At 38.4% G+C, this 18837-nt stretch overlaps 1 protein-coding gene and 1 long non-coding RNA gene across 2 annotated transcripts; one reads left to right on the top strand and one right to left on the bottom strand.

The window, feature by feature from the left end:
- Positions 1–2356: 2356 nt before the first annotated feature.
- DDX47 (DEAD-box helicase 47) lies at positions 2357–18837 on the bottom strand. Its single transcript, XM_083366750.1, is given in 13 exon segments — positions 2357–4059; positions 4062–4170; positions 4573–4702; positions 5376–5446; positions 6761–6898; positions 7139–7285; positions 7401–7517; positions 7623–7694; positions 8851–8969; positions 10841–10912; positions 11258–11446; positions 11874–11967; positions 18773–18837. Coding segments are annotated over 13 exon segments (1350 nt in total). The 5' UTR covers positions 18836–18837; the 3' UTR covers positions 2357–4030.
- On the top strand, positions 13060–13431 carry LOC310642835. The gene is made up of 2 exons (XR_014492968.1): positions 13060–13152; positions 13296–13431. It is a non-coding gene; the product is annotated as an uncharacterized lncRNA (long non-coding RNA).

Raw genomic sequence — 18837 nt, 5'->3', positions numbered from 1 at the left:
CCATCATCTTGACTTTGTTTGACATACACAAATCCCACAGATACACCTGTTTAAAACAGATAAAGAAGGGGGATGGAGAGGAAGGATGACCAAAGCAAAATGACTTTTGAAAAAGTAGCGTACAGAAATGTTGCTAGAAGAAAAATCCCTTAAGAGTGAGCAGAGCCAATTATTTAGAAAGATTGTGGGCTTCATTGAGAGGACCTCCTCTTATCCAGGCTAGGCTGTTTGGACTCATTGGCCACAACACCTTTCCGCTACTATTATTCTGTATTTTGATGTAAAGGGAAATGTAATGTACTGTCTTCTGAAGGACCTGATTGCCCAGTTTTGCCCCTGAAGAGCAAGTAAGTCAAAGGATGTTTTAGATGTCAAAAAAAATTGTTTAGAGGTAACTCCCTAACTCACAAGAAGTTGTCCCGTTCTGATATATTTCATTAAATTGTTCCTTCAAGCTTACAAAGCATACCTACCAGGTCATTCAGGAAGCTGTTGCAGTGATACTCCAAGGAAATTAAAAACCACAGTAAATATGGGAAAAATGCTCAATCCTATCACACTCAATGAGATTTTAGCACAGAATTATTTATCTGCTTTCCAGGACTTCTTTCAGGTAATTGTAGCTAGGATGTCAATCATAAATTGGGTAATTCAGTTCCACTTTGATATTCAGTGATTGCTAACTTGTCATTACTTTCATCTTCTCTTTCTCCTTCTCGATGAAGAACATAAAGCACTCTGCAACTTTTCTTTTGCGTGTTCTAATCATATGTTAAAATGCCTTCAACACATTCAGTGTTATTCAAAAGTGCTTCAACTGGAAAAAAAAGTTTAAAGTTAAATTTCAATACACTCTCTAAAACTTTCCAAGTCATTTAGAAAGCAGCTGGTAGTTTTTTCGTTTTTTCTTCACCAAAGGCCATAGTTCCTGAGCAGGAATAAAATTATTCCTCAGAATACAGTATATTTGTATCAATTTATAAATATACCATCTATAATGTGAGGGGCACAATGGCTCAGCGATTAAGATGCTAGGCTTGCCGGCTGGAAAGTTGACATCCCAGGTTCAAGACCTGAGCACCGTGTGAGGGTGAGCTTCTGTTACTTGCCCCGGCTCCTACCCACCTAGCAGTTCAAAAGCATGCAAATGCAAATAGATAAATAGGTATGACTTCTGTGAGAAAGTAGCAGCATTCTGTGTGTCTTGGCGTATAGTCATGCTGGCCACGTGACCGTGGAAATGTCTTTGGACAACAATGACTCCCTCAGCTAAGAAGCGGGCACAAACACCCCCTCCCATAGAGTCATACATGATTGGACAGGGGAAACCTTTACTTTTATCTATTGTGTAGTGACATGTAGCTATTTCAGTATCATCTCCTAAATTATTTTCTCTATAGAATCCTTTTTTCCTTCACCATGTTTGCTGGAATTCTCACAACAAAAACCTCCCATATGCAGATACCTTTTTGTACCCATATTAATTAGTCTGTCTAGAAGTCTTTCAAGACCCTTTAAACTTGTTGGCTGTCCTATGACTCGTTCATAGAGAAGCAATTTCTTAAGACAGAAACTGGAAGCAGGAGAAAAGAAATATTTTTAGCCAAAAAAATGCACATACTTTTAGCAGGTGGGGTTACTATTAAGAATGTGGGTGTAACATGTGGTTTAATATGTAGTTAGTTGCATGTCAAAATAGCCTAGGACGACACATTTAAATATAAGACAAGAGGAAGGGAGGAAGGGGAGAAATAAATTCATTCAGCTGGTCAAACTACACCAGTTGTACAAAAAGAAATAGTTTTCTTTCTTATGTATTGTTCTTGTCAAAATGCAGTTAAAACCATAATATTTTCAAAGCTCAAGAGACTCTTAAAATGCTCAGTCCTTTGTGTAGTTTTGCTATGGGAAACTTCATAGAAGCTCTATGGCAGTGTCTTGTCCATGGAATTCTTTTTAGCCCAGGTTAAAGTATTTTATTTGCCCAAGCATTTTTAAGGTAGTTTGCATAATTTATTATGCAAATTTATTTGCCCAAGCATTTTTAAGATAGTTTGCATAATTTATTATGCAATTTATTAATTTTGAAGTATTGTTTCAGTCTATAGCATTTAATAAACATATCTCAGCAAATATTTGCAAAAGAAAGAGAAAATATATACATATTTTGACTACGGTCTGGTCATAATATGCTAGAAATTCTGCTAAACATATCAGACTAAGACAATGTCCTCTTGCTGGTGTGTTGGAGTTAAGATGGTCTATAACTTCTGCCTTAAAGGACATACAGGGAAACTAAATGTATTTATTTTTCTTTCGATAAGAATCAATATACAATAAAACTTCAGACTTTTAAAATATATAGAAGCCATTTTGGTGCATTGAGTTGGTTTATTTATTCTGTTTTTATTTTTTATTACTGTGAACTGCCTAGGATTATTTTGTATAAGCTAGGTGGCCATATCAATTTCTAAACAATTAAATTTTCTTGAAAGATGGGTAAACATCTAATGTTTCTGATTATGGGAAGCATAAGCTACAGGTAGATCCCTGGCTGATTTTCAACAGATGGGCAAAGAATTCTTATTTGAGGAATGTAAATAGCTGCCCCAAATTATATACTGAAATAAAAACTGCTTGAGATTCTAAGATCCAATTTTTCTACAGAAAAAAGGACTTTTAAGTGGTGGCATTCAAAACATATTCTTGCCCTCAAGAATTTTTATTTCAATTTCCCAAAGCTGGCCATCCTCCATCAATGCAGGTACGGTACCAATTCTTCACATAATAATTGAAATAAAATTTATTGCTTAGCAGCATATAAAATAAGAAACCACTTCTATTGCAAGTGGACAAATTTTGCTTTGTTATGATCATTTTTTCCTATAGTTAGAAATGGCTGTTTATTCCCAGCCATTGGAAATGTAGTGCCCATTAGGCTATGGCATATGTACTTATAAATACTTGCTATATATAGGCGTCTCTCCTTCTTGTAAGCTTTGAGATAGCAACAAAAATGTAAAAATTTAAGTTTCAAAATCTTAGTATAAAATGTCCTGGATCAAACATTATCTATCTGATATGCTTGGGTGACGTTTCTTTTTTAATAGTCACCTACAAGAAATGAGTCACAGTGGAAACTGTAAGACAGAAAATGACGGCAAACTTGCAACGGTGCTCTCTCATTCTAATCCCTGGGCATGGCTTTGGATTTTTGCTTTATGAGCAATCAATTTTAGCAGACAATTCACTCTGGCATAGACCTTATGTAAAAGAAGAGCGCCTCTTAGTGTTGGCTGTCAAGCAGAATTGCCTCAGGAATGATCTGCAGGAAAAAAAATGATCAGTTTGTAGAACTTCTTTACTACAAAGTTACTGGTGAGGTTACTAAACTGCAGAGTCCACAGATGCATTCACAACAGACTGAAACAAATAAATATGGCTGAATGTCAGATTAACTGAGAAAGGAAACTGAGAAGTTGCAGCCGTAGCACAATTATGTGAATAAGCAAACACAAATTTTAGCAGTTTTTTTTTAATTCTCCTCTCCATCAAGTCCTTCCCTTTAATATTCAAGAATCTTATTAGTCTGCTATTTGCTGACACATCTTGAATATTAGAATACATTACTTTCTTCTCCCCCACTGCACCCCATGTTTTTGCAAATTATCTTATTAAATAAATGTGGGCTGCAAAAATAATTGACTGTAACTTGGGTGGCAGCAGACTGAAAAGCTTCTGTCATATTCCCAACTCCACTGTCCATAAAGAATATATGGAATCTGTTCTCTTCTGTTTTCTTCAGAAGAATACCAACTGCTGCTAGAGACTAATAAGACTCCTCCAATGTTAAAAGATTTCCCAGGTTTGCAAGGACAGTCATTCCTAGTTATATCCATGAATATGCACTGCTAAATTTGCTGAGATATTCTTCATTAGCCCTTGAAAGTCATTCTGATAATGATGTTGGACTGATGATTCCAGGCTTCCAAACTGCATAAAAATATGGAGAAATAAAGTCTGATGCTATTTATTTCTGAACTTTCCATTTCTTTTTTTCCCCCCAGCAACTTTGTTCCTGACTCCTAACGCTCCTTCTGCATCATCATCATCATCCTCATTTGTCTCATCACGAGAGCGTTTCTTCTTTTCCCCTTGTTGTCGCAATTCCTGCAAAGGAAACAGGAGAATGTTATCACGAGGAAGGAAACCCATCTCTGAGACAATGAAGAAGCTAAACATATTATTTAATAGAAGTTAATTAGGAAAGCGTTTGATAGTGGTAGCAAAAGCAAAAGACTCCTTCAAGTTGCCCCTGAGTTAATGGGATATTTTTAATTTTGAAGAAAAAAAAAGAAAATAAAAACAACTAGAACAGTGAGGGCATGCAATACAGCTCTTCATGCAAGAAAAAAAAGAATCTCTCAGCTCTTGAAGTCTTGTTTGGAATTTGACTACCCAAGCAATGGACACCTGAAGCTGTATAAATCCAAATATTATTCTCACAATCATGGGTGCAACGGCTACATTTCTACATAAAGCAAACCCAGACCGAGCATTAAAGCAGCCTACCATGCGAGCAAATCTCTGGGCTTCAGCCACACGCTCGGTCAACATCATGACCTCTTCTTCTTGGGTGGGAAAGGCTGGCAGCTTTTTGCCAATCAAGTGCTCAATGCGCTGGAAGAGTTCCACGTCATACCTGGAAGAGGAGAAAGGATTTCCCTAAAGAATCTCCCCCTAATTAATTCCCTGTCAGTTACCTGAGGGTTAAAAGCAACAAATTCACCAATATTTTTATGCTGTGGTTCATTTTACTAATTTTTCCTTTCAATCTTTTAACGAAACAGAACTTTCTCCACTATATAGCGAAAATACAACACATCCCCGAAGAAGCCCTCCGAGCCAAAACCATTCTAGACATCAGTGTTATATAACAGAGCAAATAATACCATACACCATAGTCTGTCTGGAGGATTCTGCTGCAAATACTGGGCAAGCTATGTGCTCATCCAGGTTTACTCCTCAGTAAAAGCACGCAGGAGCTTCACTCATCAATTTATGGGCAGTCTACACAGATTAAGGCAAGGAGTAATGCAGAAGCTTAATAATGTTAGGAAAAGCTATGCTTGCGTTATATATGCTTGGAGGGAGGGAAAAAGGAGGAAGGAAGAGGGAATTAGCCCAATTCAAGTGCTCAAATCTCCTTCCAACTATGCCAGGGGGAGGGATGCTTCTTTCCCTGTATACTGCAAATTGTGGGTCCCTTGAAATAACTCTGTATTTCCCAAGGGCCCTGTAGCTGTAAATCACTGCATTGGAATATATAAATTCTGATAGTGGTACAGCTGGAGTAGCACAAAACAGTATCTTACTGTGTCACGAAGGTGATTGATTTACCAGATCGTCCAGCTCGAGCTGTTCTCCCTACTCGATGAATGTAATCCTGAAAGGAATCCAGAATAAGTAACAGAACAAGATGGTGGTCATAGGACAGCCACTAAAATAGTTAGGCATATGATTAAGCCTACCTGGTTGGGTTGGAAATATATAAGCCATGATGTATGATATCACTTTAAATGTGATGATTGGCCAAGGGTGTGTTTGCCTCCCAATGGCCATAAGAGGGAGCTAGGGACGTAGTTTCTCTCTCTCTGCTCTGGCTGTTTTTTCACTGTTAGTTACTCTGTTACTGCTATTGTTGGTTTGCTACTGTGTTAAACCTGAACAATTGTGTTTTGACCTTTGGGCCGGTAAGTAGACTTTGTATTTGGAATACTCCTTGGACTGTTACTATTGTTTATCTGTTCTTTACGCGTGTATGACCTGGACTGTTTATTTTTGACTGTGCTTTGTATTATACCACAAAGTAAAGTATTTTGTTTTTCACACCTCAGTGTATCTGTGTGGTTACTGTGTGAACTTTGCTGCTCTCAGTACCTTTTTTGTCTGTGCAACTTCTTGTTAGCTCAAGGAGATCTCTGCACAATTCCTGACATAAATGTCCCCAAAATAAAACGTTTTCATCATAAATGTCAAATTTTAAAAGACAGTTTTTCAGATAAAGGAACCCAGCTCAGCTTCCTAAAAGTTGGTAATGAGGAAACCACGCAAATTCCCTAAAAAGCAATACAGTATGTACAATTCATAGTGCAAAATGTAAAAGCATATGTGGCCCTGCTGTCATTTGAGATTCCAACAGGAAAGATTCATTCATTTTATCTGTAATTCTCACTCTTTCATTCAACCTCTTGCTGACATACCTTTAGCCTTCTGACCTTTAATATCACTCAGTCCTTCACAACTTTATATGTAATCATGGAAGAATATGGCCAAAAGTTGCCCATTTCTTCTGGTTTATTTTATAGATCTTTTGTAATTTGCCCCAATTCACAAACTCTGAGCAGTGTATAAAGAATAAAAACATGAAAAACAACAATATTAAATCCACCTCCAAGACAAATGTTGCTAACCAATCAATTAGGATTAAAGGCACAGTAGAAGAGATTTATTCCAAAGAACTTACAAAATGTTAATAGAAAAAGAGCTACAGGAATAGTTACAGAGCAATATTACCATAAGATGGGGGTCACAGCAGAAAAGGCTTGCTGTATGGTCCAGGTCTCCTAAACTTCACATAGCAAGCCTTCACAAAAAGTTCTTAAAAGAAAGGCAAATTCAGTTTCAAAATCTATGATGATGTCTTTGAAATTCTAGGCAGCAGTCAGTCATATCTCAGCTAACAGCTTTTTCAACTCACCTTGGAATGGGTAGGAATGTCAAAGTTTATCACTACATCAACATGAGGGATGTCAAGGCCTCTACTTGCAACATCAGTTGCCAACAAGATGGACCGTGCTTTAGCCTTGAACTTGTTCAGTGATCCTAATCGTTTATTCTAGAGGGACAAAAGAGCACATTAGTATGCACTTATATTTTTTCACCTCATTTAGTACAGCAAAGTGGAAGGTATGAAAGCATTATTTATTAATCACAATGTTCAAAAGTGTCACACACAATCACATTGGGCAATTGAAAGGATTACAAGTTTGAGAATGCATACATACTTATTTTGCTATTATCACACATTTGTTACTTCATAATCTAGAAATTTTCTTATAAGCACATTAGCCTCTACCTGGCTCATCTGTCCATGGAGGGGAATAGCAGTAAAGCCCAAATTTCGAAGCAAGAGTGCCGTTCTCTGAGTATTGTTGCATGTACTGCAGAATATCATGAATGAGTTGCCAGCAAGTTCATTCAGAATGTACACAAGGTAACTATCCTAAGAACATCAGAAAAAGAACTTAAATCAGGAAATATGAAAAGCAAAGGGGTGCAAATTTAAAAAGATGCCAAGTACTAAAGAAAATCCAAAACAAAAAGGAAAAATAAATTACCTTGAACTTGGAAGGAATAAAAATATAGTATTGCTGAAGTTTTTCAACTGTCTGGTATTTTGATGACACTGCACATTTCACAGGGTCTTTAAGGGCTGCACGCTGGAGTTTTTGCACCTGAAAATTAAGATTAAATTTCCAGACAATAATTCCACTGTACCTCTACCTCTCAATTCCGTCTCCCTCTCCTAAACAAATGCAATGTGTCAAACTGTCTCACACCTTTTTAGTCATCGTAGCAGAAAAGAGAAATGTCTTCCTGTCTCTGGGAATTACTTTCAGGATTTTATCTACCTGTAAAGAGAAAGAACAAATGAAATGCAAAAGAAAAGAACACTGATCAATGTGCATGCATGCATGCAAACCTATACCAGGTATGGCTGATGGAAGCCATAGAGCAAGAACTTTCAGTTTAAGCCAAGACATTGCACTACTCTTCAGCAAGGAATGATGAGTTTAGCAACTAAAATATTCCTTTGGGAACAGTTCAGATTTAAGCAGATTCACTTTAGCAAGGATGCGCTGAGAAGGGTCATATTCATATTAAAGGAACTTAATAAACTTAATAAATCTACTTCCCAAGCAGCTACTTCTAAATGACCAAGAGAATACATGGTATACCAGGGGTGTCAAACTCAATTTCATTGAGGGCCGCATCAGCATTACGGTTGCCCTCAAGGGGCGGGGTGGGTATGGCCAGGGTGGGTGTGGCCTACCGGGTGGACATGGCTAGAGTGCGTATGGCCTATTTGGTGGGCATGGCCAGCTCTACATCGTTTGCATCAAGGGTGCCTATGGGGGCCTGGGCAGGAGTGGAACAGATCTGAGGGTCTCTGGCAGAAGGAGGGTCTCTGGGCCAGGGCCAAGGCAGTGGGGGCCGTTCCCTCACTGTTTCCAGGATGGCTTCGTGGGCCACATGAAACCACTTCGCGGGCCCCGGGCCTTGTGTTTGACATGTCTGTGGTATACTGTATATTCAATATCAGGAAGAAAAGTCTGACAGGTCCCATGAATGTATGGGTTTTTTTATTGAAAAGTTTTACAAAGTTTAGGAAACATATAAATTGAACCCCCCTCCCCATCACCCCTCCCCCCTTCCCTCCCCCCCCCGACTTTCCAAAGCAGAACACAGGGTATTATGTATAACAATCTTATACAAACATATGTTAAATATGTTAAAACATTAACAAACCTTCCACTCTTTAACTCCCTTATAACAAAACTATAACAACTATAATAACACATCTTTTTAATTGCTAGAGATTATTCATAAGCTATTTGAAACGTTTTAGTTCCATATTTATTTTGAATATAATCAATCCATCTTCTCCATTCCAAAATATATTTTTGTTGCGAAATGTATGGGTTATTTTGAAACCATATTTCTGAAAAATACCAGCTTAACAATACAATGAATTATTCTAAAGTGGCAGGGATGGGCACATCTCACCTCTGTTTCAAAATCCATGTTGAGTATCCGGTCAGCTTCATCCATAACTAGGTATTTCAGAGCTCTAAGATTGAAACCCTTTGTATTCTCAAGATGATCAATAAGACGACCAGGTGTAGCTACCAGGAGAAAGAGTGTTATAAGGGTTCTTTATTCATTTATTTATTTATATCTCACCTTTTATTTTTTACAAATAACTCAAGGTGGCAAACATATAGAACACACCTTCCTTCTCCTATTTCCCCACAACAACTTTGTAAGGTTGGGTTGGGCTCTGGGAGCGGGACTGGTGCAAGTTTTTTGTTGTTGTTGTAAAGTTAGCTTATATTTTCAAAGTTATTTTGGATTTCTTTGTGGTTTAAAGTCATTGTTGTTTGAATTAGTTGCAGTATACTATATATCTCCTCATGTGCAGTATTTATGTTTTCTTGATATGTTCTTTCTACATGTCTCTGATCCATGATGGCCAAGAATTTGAGTTTTTCTCTTCCTTTCTTTTCTCTGCAGATAGCTTTAGAGTCCCAATTAAATAGATATTTGTAATCCAAATAGTTCAAAAAAGATTTTTTCCCCTGAAATTTATAATTCTCTCTTTGTCGACAGCCCAGATTATTATCTTTTTTGTCATAGCTGTTCTTTGTTGTTAAAACTTTGAAGGTCACAAACACAGAGTAGCTTTTGCCAGGTTTTGCCAAGTCTTATATTAAAGTCATAGCTGTCACAATCTTCATCCACCACTAGGTGTCAGCAACTATTTGTTTTTCAAATTCCAAAATGAACAATTATTTTTAAAATGAGTCTTAACCATTGAAATAATTTTAGATTTATCCAGATTTAAGTTTTAAATTTCAGGTTCTATATTTATTTCACTTCCATATATTTTGATCTATAAAAATATTAATTTGCCGCTTCTGTTAGTATAAGGGTGGGGTGGAAATCCCCCTCCTTCCCTTTCGGAGGTATTTTACTTCTTGGGGATCTTTTCCAGGAAATTAAATGTAGAATAGAAAAGAGAAGATCGAATTCCTCACCCAGTTTCAAGCACACTGTTCACAGTTGTGCTAGTTAGTGCTTTTGGACTTCAGTTGTTAGTAGCTTGGCTGGTCGATGTCATACAGCCAGCCTTTCTCCTGTCGGGTTAGAAGGCTTTCCCCAAGTCGAACAGAATGGCTGCTATCATTCCACAATCTCTGGAGCACCCTTCTTTCTTTGTTGCCTTTCCGGGGTGACTTAGAGCCATTTAGGGTCCCCAGGCGGGATGAAATTAGCCATGGGGATGCGGAGAATCTGCAAGCCTGAGACCAGTTGCTACTGCGCAAAACCAGAAGTCCTGCTGTGGCTCTTTTGGTTAATAGCCAAAATAGGACCATTACTTCCCTCTGCCAAAAAGTTTGCAAAGCATATTCTGAGGAATGTAATCAAGCTAGAGTCCTAAACAGACCTGAAGTTACATGGGCTTGTTGAATCTCAGCAACTGCTAAGCTTGTAAGCCGCCCTGAGTCTTCGGAGAAGGGCGGGATATAAATGGAATAAAAAAAAATAAAAAAATAAAAAATAAAAAACCCAGGGACTTGCTCTAAATAATTTTAAATGAATTCCTCTGTAGGAATGAGTAAATGCAAGACGGCTAATCTATTCATTCTAAAGCTACATTTGAAGAAGAAATGCTATCCAAACAGCATATATCAGTTACTATTGTCCATAGGAAATTTGTCAAAGCGGAATATAATGAATTAAAAAAATTAAAACTTAAGAGATTCAAAGCAAACACGGCACCCCCAAAAAGACATTATAAATCATTGCATCAGATATATTTTCCCAACTGTTATTGTTTTAAAATACAAGACCAGTAGTTAGTTAGTTGGAGTCAGGGATCATTAAACTGGCAAGGCAAGAGATGGAGAGTGCATCAGATAGTCAATTATATCACCTAACCCTTCTTTAGTATCTCACCATTTTCATGAGATCAAATTGTAGGCTAGATCCTTACCAATAATTACATGTGGCTTCTTGGCTAGCGCCAGAGATTGCGACATCATGTCAATTCCTCCAACAATGACAGCTTAGGAAAGAAAAGAAAAGTTAAATAATGGCCACCTCAGCAGGTCAATCACAATATTATTCAACCTCTACTGCAGCAGTTTGGGGTGTGAATAAGTAATGTATTTGCTATATTGTCAGCTGAGAAACCAAACAACTTGCACTGAACATTAGAGAGACATAATGATGCAAGATTTATGTAAACAGGAAAAATAGTTGCAAATTATATGTATGTGATAAAGAACATTGAGAACTAGATGAATCTGTGTATCTTGGTAGAATGTTTAGTAAAGATGCTTTTGCACCTATTCTCTTAAATTTCACAATGTTTTATATTCATATGAAGTCTTGTAGCCATACTACTTACTACTCTGGACACCAATGGAAGATCCAAGAGCCTCAAATTGTTCAGAAATCTGAAAGGCTAACTCCCGGGTGGGTGTAAGTACCAGAGCAAAGAAGCGCTGGGGAGTTTCTAATAATGCCTGAAGGATGGGCAAAGCAAAAGCCCCTGTTTTTCCAGATCCTGTCTCTGCTAAGCCAATGATGTCCCGACCTATGAGGAAAAAAAAATTGTCACATTCAATGTCAATGGAAAAAAGTAACATAGTAATACAGATGGACAGAACCAAAAGTAATTATGAAAAGCATTTTCAGAAAATTCAAAATTTTTTAGTTGAGTAAATGTACAAAGAGAGCACCAGAGTAAGACGGGGCTTTTTTCACTTTACTGAAGCATCTTTTCTCAAACACCAAACAATCTTTAAAAACTATATTTATCCTTACATTAATGTAGGGTTAGACTAAACAATGGAGGTGTGTGGAAAGATCCCATAAATAAAAAGTTGCCTTGCTCTTTAGCCTAGTTCACAGAGTTGTAAATGCAGACCCGTTAATTACACTGTTCTGAATAACACATTAAATCCATCAGTACGGCATACTCACTCCTTTCCCTTAAATTCAGGTCCCAGAATCATACCCACCTTGGAGTGCAACTGGAATAGCTTCTATTTGGATCTTTGTTGGTGTCTTCCATCCTAACTGGCTGCATGCTTCACACAGTACATCTGTCACTCCCTGTTATTTCAAAGAAAAAAGGGGGAAGGAGAGCAAAAGCTATAATCAGCAAGAAGCCACAGATCTGAATATAGATTGTAGCATTTTTTTTAAGTTCCAGAAAACTGAAAATTTTAAAGCAAGGGCAATTATAATGTTTCATTAATGTATATTTATAGTGCTTCTGATACAAAAGCATCTGAAACTCAATTTATAGAATACAAAATATAATATAAAATAAAGCAAAACATATAGTGATAAAGGAAAGGAAAAGACTTATCTAACCTTCACACAGAGAAGGCTTGGGTAAAGATATAGATCACGGATATCGAACTCGCTGAGTCACGTGACGCATCGTGACATATTGCAACTTTTTTTGGCACTGCAGAAGCTGGGGCAGGTGCGGCATCCATATGATGCCTGTGGGCCAGCAGTTTGACACCCCTGATATAGATCTTCAACAGATTTCTAATGTAAGTAATGGCAGGTGTCTCATGAATTTCAGGAGAGAAAATATTCCAGAGTAGATAGAGCCCTCATCACAGAGAAAGCTCATCAACAGGCAAGCATAATGGCATCTTGCAGTTCTAGGCAGATGCAGGAGGACCTCCTCCAACAAAGCAAGAAATTGATCAAGTCTGAAATTACAAAGGCAATCCATCCAATATTTGTTCAGAGCCGTATAGATCCTAAGCAAAACCTTGGTTTTAGAAGCCTACTGGAAGTTAATATAATTATTTGTTAAAGAATTATATTTAATAAGAAAATATTATTTAAATATTACATAATTATCTATTATATCCCCCTTGAGAAAAATATGTAATTGGTATACCAACCAAAGCTGCCATAACCACTTAATCCTCCAAAGTCAGCAATGCTCTAACAATACCCTCAACTATATGTCTAGTCTTTCTGATGAAGTGCAATCTGATAGAAAATAACTTCCCATGTCTGGCAACCACTCACCACAAGCTCTCCTCCCATCTTGAGGGAGCTTAGTAGCACTATTGAAGAAATGTCAAAGACAGAGAGGAACAAATTGGATTCTTGGATGGGAAGAAGCAACAATTCCAAAAGGTTTTAGCACTATGTAACGTAAAATGAGAAAATATTAATGAAATGGGATCTTAAACCCCTCAAATAAAATTCAAAAAGAACATTATACCATAGTTCGTACCTTTTAGTGTCTATAAATGAATGCTTAAGGCAGGGGTCTTCAAACTTGGCCCTTTTATGACTTGTGGACTTCAACTCCCAGAATTCCTCAGCCAGCGTGTCTGGCTGAGGAATTCTGGGAGTTGAAGTCCACAAGTCATAAAAGGGCCAAGTTTGAAGACCCCTGGCTTAAGGTATATGAAATAACAAAAATAAAGTTTTAGTACAGAAAGGCAAGTATAATCTGGGGTGTGGCCTTCCATGACTGGAAACTGAATTTGTTCAAAATATACAGTAGAAACAGAGTTGCGCCATTTGTAAAAAAGAAAATCTATTCCTGCCAAACTCCAAATGAATTGCTTCCCTGCCTTCAGTCTATTTACAGAACTGATAAAGATGAGTGACAATTCTTAAAGAAGGAAACACTAAAAACACAACTGCAAACAATTGTGAGGAAGAAAAAATGGAGAACAGCAGAAACCAATGTCATTACACAAACAAAAAACGTATCTAGAAAATTAGAAAAGGATCAAGTCCATGTCACAAAAGAAGAATATAGACAAGTAACTTGGAATTATATAGCTCATGCCAGGAAAAAAAAATCTCAGAAGGAGCTGTGTTTAGCTAAGAATAACAGAAAGGGCTTATATAGATACTTTCAAAATAAAAGGAAAAGGAAAGAATCAGTATAATAGCTGCTCAATGAAAACATAAAAATACTAACAAATAACAAAGTAAAGTCGGAGCTTTTCAAAAACTTTTTTTTTTTGGTTGTCTCGAAAGTATCATGTTTCACCAGGAAATTATGACAGGACAGCACTGAAGGTTGAGACAAAAACACGATAAAGAAATATTTGACTAAATTAAAGTAAAAAATTCATTACTGGTTGACTGGAAAATGCTAGTTGACTCTCAACCTCCCTATATTCAAAAATGGGTATAAACTAGAACCAATGTAACATTATTTTCTAAGAATCTAAAGCAGATCATAAAAGGGCCAATTTCTAATCATCTTTAAGACAATGAAGTAATTTATTAGCATTGATTTGGAAAGGAGAAATCTTATGAGCCTGTCTTTATATCAACCTTAATAAATTGTAGGAATATTGCAGACATAATGAATCTTGACTACAGCAAACCATTTGACAAAGTATGCCATGACATGCTGATTAACAAGCTTAGAAAGCTAGTTAAGTATTAGATGGCATGTCAATTAAAACAGTACATATCTGTCTTTGAAAATTATACACAGAAACTTCCCACTAATGATTCCTCATCAAGTTGGACACAAGGTTGTCAAGACTACCCATAAGGTTCATTCCCCAAATCTCTGCCTGTCCATATTTGTATTAATGACTTGGATGAAGAAGAGACAATGATCCAGTTACACAAAACTGAATGGGATAGCTAATACCCTGGAAGACAGAAATAGGAGTCATACAATTTTAATAAATTACAGAAATTGGCAGAGAGTAAGAGAACGAAATTTTACAAAAGAAACACAATGTTCTCTTAGGAAACAAAGATCACAGGCACAAGTATAAGATGAGAAACATCTACCTTGGTGATAGTTGTGATACATGACTCTTGGTGATGATACTTGGTCTTGGAACATTAGTTTGCAAACTGAACATCAACCAGAAGAATTATGTGATTACAAAAAAGGCAGATACAACAAAGTCATAACTTCTAATTTGTGGGGAACAACCATTCCACAAAGTATTCTGCTTTGGTCAGATCCCACCTTGAGTAGTAATATTGTAAATCCAATTCTGGGCATCAATTTTATAAAGTATTCATAAAAACAGAATAGGTTTAGAGAAAGTCAAATAGGACAATCAGGAGATTAAAACTCGGGATTATAAGGAAGAATTGAAAGAGCTAAACATGCTTAGTCTTGAGGACAGAACACAGGGGAATTATGGTAGCAATTTTTAAATATTTGAAAAAGGATGTGATATAAAGACTCTTGTATACCATGATGGACCATATGAAACAATGGACTCAGGTTAGAGTCCATCTGAATCTCAGAAAAAAACACCAAGAACATTTTGACATTGGGGCCAATTACTTGGAGAGGCCGTAGCTTATCTCTACTGTATCTATTAAAACAGAATTTAAAAACCATCTTAGATGCTTTGATTTGGATTCCCGCAGTACTCAGGAGATGAACTCAGTGGCTAAATGGTTCTAAAGAGTTTTAAAACTCATAATTATGGCAGTAGTAGAAAATAGATTTAAGATCATAATAGAAAAGAAGTAGACTTTAATAGCACCAGAATACTGGTGACAGCCCATATCTAGAGTTTTGAAAGTACTGGTAAAGCACTCTCTGCCACTCTACAGTATAGCTGTCAGGGTCTAGGGCAGACATGTCAAACTCGTGACATCATGTGACGTCGCGAGACGTATCAGGACTATTTTGCCATTGCCAGCAATGGGGTGGGCATGGCTTACAGATGACACGTCTGGCCCACGGACCAGCAGTTTGACACTCCTGGTCTAGGGGTACAGCTACCTACTTATTTGTCTAAGGCTATTCCTACAACTAACAATGGAACTACTATAACAGTCCCCAATCCTTAACTCAAGAAGAGATTCCAGTAAGATACCATGATTAATTGTATCAAAAGCGGTCAAAAGATCAAGCAAATCAAAACTCATGTTTCCTCTTTCTCTGCCTGGAGGTCTACTATGACTGAATTTATCTCCAAACCAGGCCATAAACCAGATTAAAAAGAGATGTGACCAAGTCTCTCAAGACATCTGCAATTGCTTAACCATTGTTATCTTAATTATCTTGCCCTCATAAAGTTATTTCTGGAGCAAATGATAACAAACTCTTGATCACCCTAAAGAGTTCACATCTGGGCAGATACATGTATGCATACATACAATAAAGCTTATCAACCCATCATTTAAATCAGGGCTTTTCAACCTTTTCACCCATGGTACTACTTTTAGGACATGGCAACGTCCGAGTACCACCAGTCACCTAGCAAGGTGTCAAAAACTTGATGAACAAAAAAAGAAAAGAAAAAAGTGATGAAGTACAGGTAGTCCTCGACTTACAACAGTTCACTTAGTGACTGTTCAAAGTTACAATGGCACTGAAAAAAGTGCCCCCCAAGCCACAGCAGAGCAAGACACCTGCCTGCCTGCCCGGCAGTGCTCTTCCTCCTGTCTGAGGTTTTCATTGTTGTGAGCATTTCTGTTGAGGATTGGCAGTTGGGGTGGGATGGGGGGGGGGTGTTTGGTTTTTATCTCCCCCCCCCCCGGTCTGCTGGGTGGTTCCAGCAGGTTTTGGTCACTTCACATGAACCTGGGACACTGTGACCATCATTAGAGCCTTGGTGGAGCAGTGGGCTAATGCCTCCTTAAGTAACACCAGCTGCCTGCAATTAGTGCAGGTTCGCATCCCACCAGGCTCAAGGTTGACTCAGCCTTCCATCCTTCCGAGGTAGGTAAAATGAGGACCCAGATTGTTGGGGGCAATTAAGCTGACTTTGTAATAATGCCGCTTGGGGGTGTGTGTGAAAGCCCTAACAAGCAGGCATATACATAGAATGAAGGCTACTGCTAAGCTTGTAAGCCGCCCTGAGTCTTCGGAGAAGGGCAGGATATAAATGTAATAAAATAAAATAAAATAAAATAAAATAAAATAAATATGAATCAGTTGCCAAGCATCTGAATGTAAATCACAAGACCCTGGAAATGCTGCAACATTCCAGCTGATTGGTGTTTTTTCTGGGCTCAGAAGTACAAGGATCAGCACTGAGCTCCAGCTGGAGCCTGGCGCTGATCCTGGCGCTTCCACTGAGCCCTGACAGCCCTGAAGAAGCGCTGATCCTGGTGCTTCCGCTGAGCCGACAGCCCTGCAGCTCCACCCATCTCTCACTCAGCCTTGTGCGGTGCTGCCACCGGTTCAGCTCATTCCCCTCCCACGCCACCACTTTTCTAGGATGGTCGTGTACCACCTGCCAGGTGCCAATGTACCACAGGTGGTACCCGTCCCACTGGTTGAAAAGCCCTGATTTAAATGAATCATATCGCTGCATAGTAGTGTCTTATAGCTTACTTTACAACTAGAGCGCTTAAGATAAAAAGGAAGACACCTGAATTCTGGAGCATCAGAGGACAACTGAGGATCAGATGCCACATGGATGGGTAGTTTTGTTTTGTTTCTCTATTCCATAAGTCAATATGGGCATCTATACAATCACCAAATCTAGCTTTTGTAAAATCTTAGAGAATATAAGTCTCCAAGATCATCTTTGCAGATCCCTCCCGTGGAGGGACCAAACTTTAACCTACCAGCAGAGTAACACTAACTCCTTTGTAATATTCAAACCACCCACTTTTAACTTGAGACAAAAATTAAATAAGGCTATGCCCCACCCTATGATTTGTCTTTTTATTTGTTGTATGTGGCCCAGACTTGGAAGATTAGAGTGGTATGTGTCTAGGAGTCTGTGTATATAAAAGCAAAAATCCCTTCTCGCCCCTAAGGGTGGTATGTGTCTTCCTCAATCTCAGGTCCTGTACCAGAGGCCTGGGAATTTAAGAGTTCTGTGCAGAATCTTAGCTGTTCCTAACACTGCACTCTTTTCTACAGAAAGCTCTGATGTTGTTCCTGGAATCAGTTATAGCCACTCTCCTAGCTTAGGAGTCACAGTCTTGACTGCTCCAACCACCATTGGCATCACTTTGGCCTTTACTTTCCATGTCCTCTCTAGTTCCATCTTCAGGCCCTGGTACTTCTCCAGCTTCTCATATTCCTTCTTCCTGATGTTGCTGTCACATGGTACCACTATATCTATCACCACAGCTGACCTCTGGTCCTTGTCTACTACCACGGTGTCTTGTTGATTGGCTAGTACCTGCCTGTCCATCAGAATCTGCAAGTCTCATAGGATTTAGCCTCTTTTTCTCCACGACCTTCTTGTGTCAACTCACATCTGAACTTGGGAGGTTCTAGCCCAGGGGTAGGCAACCTTGGCTGGCTCAGGAATTCTAGAAGTTGAAGTCCACCAGTCATAAAAGAGCCAAGGTTGCCTACCCCTGTTCTAGCCCACACATTGTGCAAATGATCCTGTACACAATGGCAGCTACCTTGGTTATGCCATTCAGTATATGCTACCCCTGCTTGCATCTCATACCCAGTTACTACGCACTGGAGTATCTCTGAGGCTTCTCTGCATAGTCTGCACCTTGGATCCCGCTTAGTGTTATAGATCCCTGCTTTTATGGATCTTGTGCTGTGCTGTGCTGTGAGGTAGGTGTGTGTGTGTGTGTGTTGCCATAATAAAATTTGTTTCTTTGCAGGCTAAAAGGAAAAAATAGGGGAAAAAAACAGCAAAAAAGACCGCTAGAAAACTAGATACGATAGCAAGTCATTCAAGCTGAATAGGTAGTCAAAATGAAGGAGGAGCAAATAGAAGAAACATCAGACACTAGAATAGAATAGAAGGGACCTTGGAGGTCTTCTAGTCCAGCCCCCTGCTCAAGCAGGAGAACCTATATTATTTCAGAGAAGTGATTGTCTACCGTAGTCTCTTCTTGAAAACCTCCAGTGATGGAGCACCCACGATTTCTGTAGGCAAGCTCTTTCCACTGGGAAAGAGACAAAGAGACAATAAATAATAAAGATAACAAGAGAAAACCCACTCACCAGTCGTTTGAAAGTTTCCTCAATCTCTCCCGCATCGTCCCCGTGCTCCGTGCTCGCCGCCATAT

This window comes from Vipera ursinii (genome assembly GCF_947247035.1).
Source record: "Vipera ursinii genome assembly, chromosome: 6".
Taxonomy (NCBI): domain Eukaryota; kingdom Metazoa; phylum Chordata; class Lepidosauria; order Squamata; family Viperidae; genus Vipera; species Vipera ursinii.
This window is presented reverse-complemented; position numbering and strand designations above follow the sequence as displayed.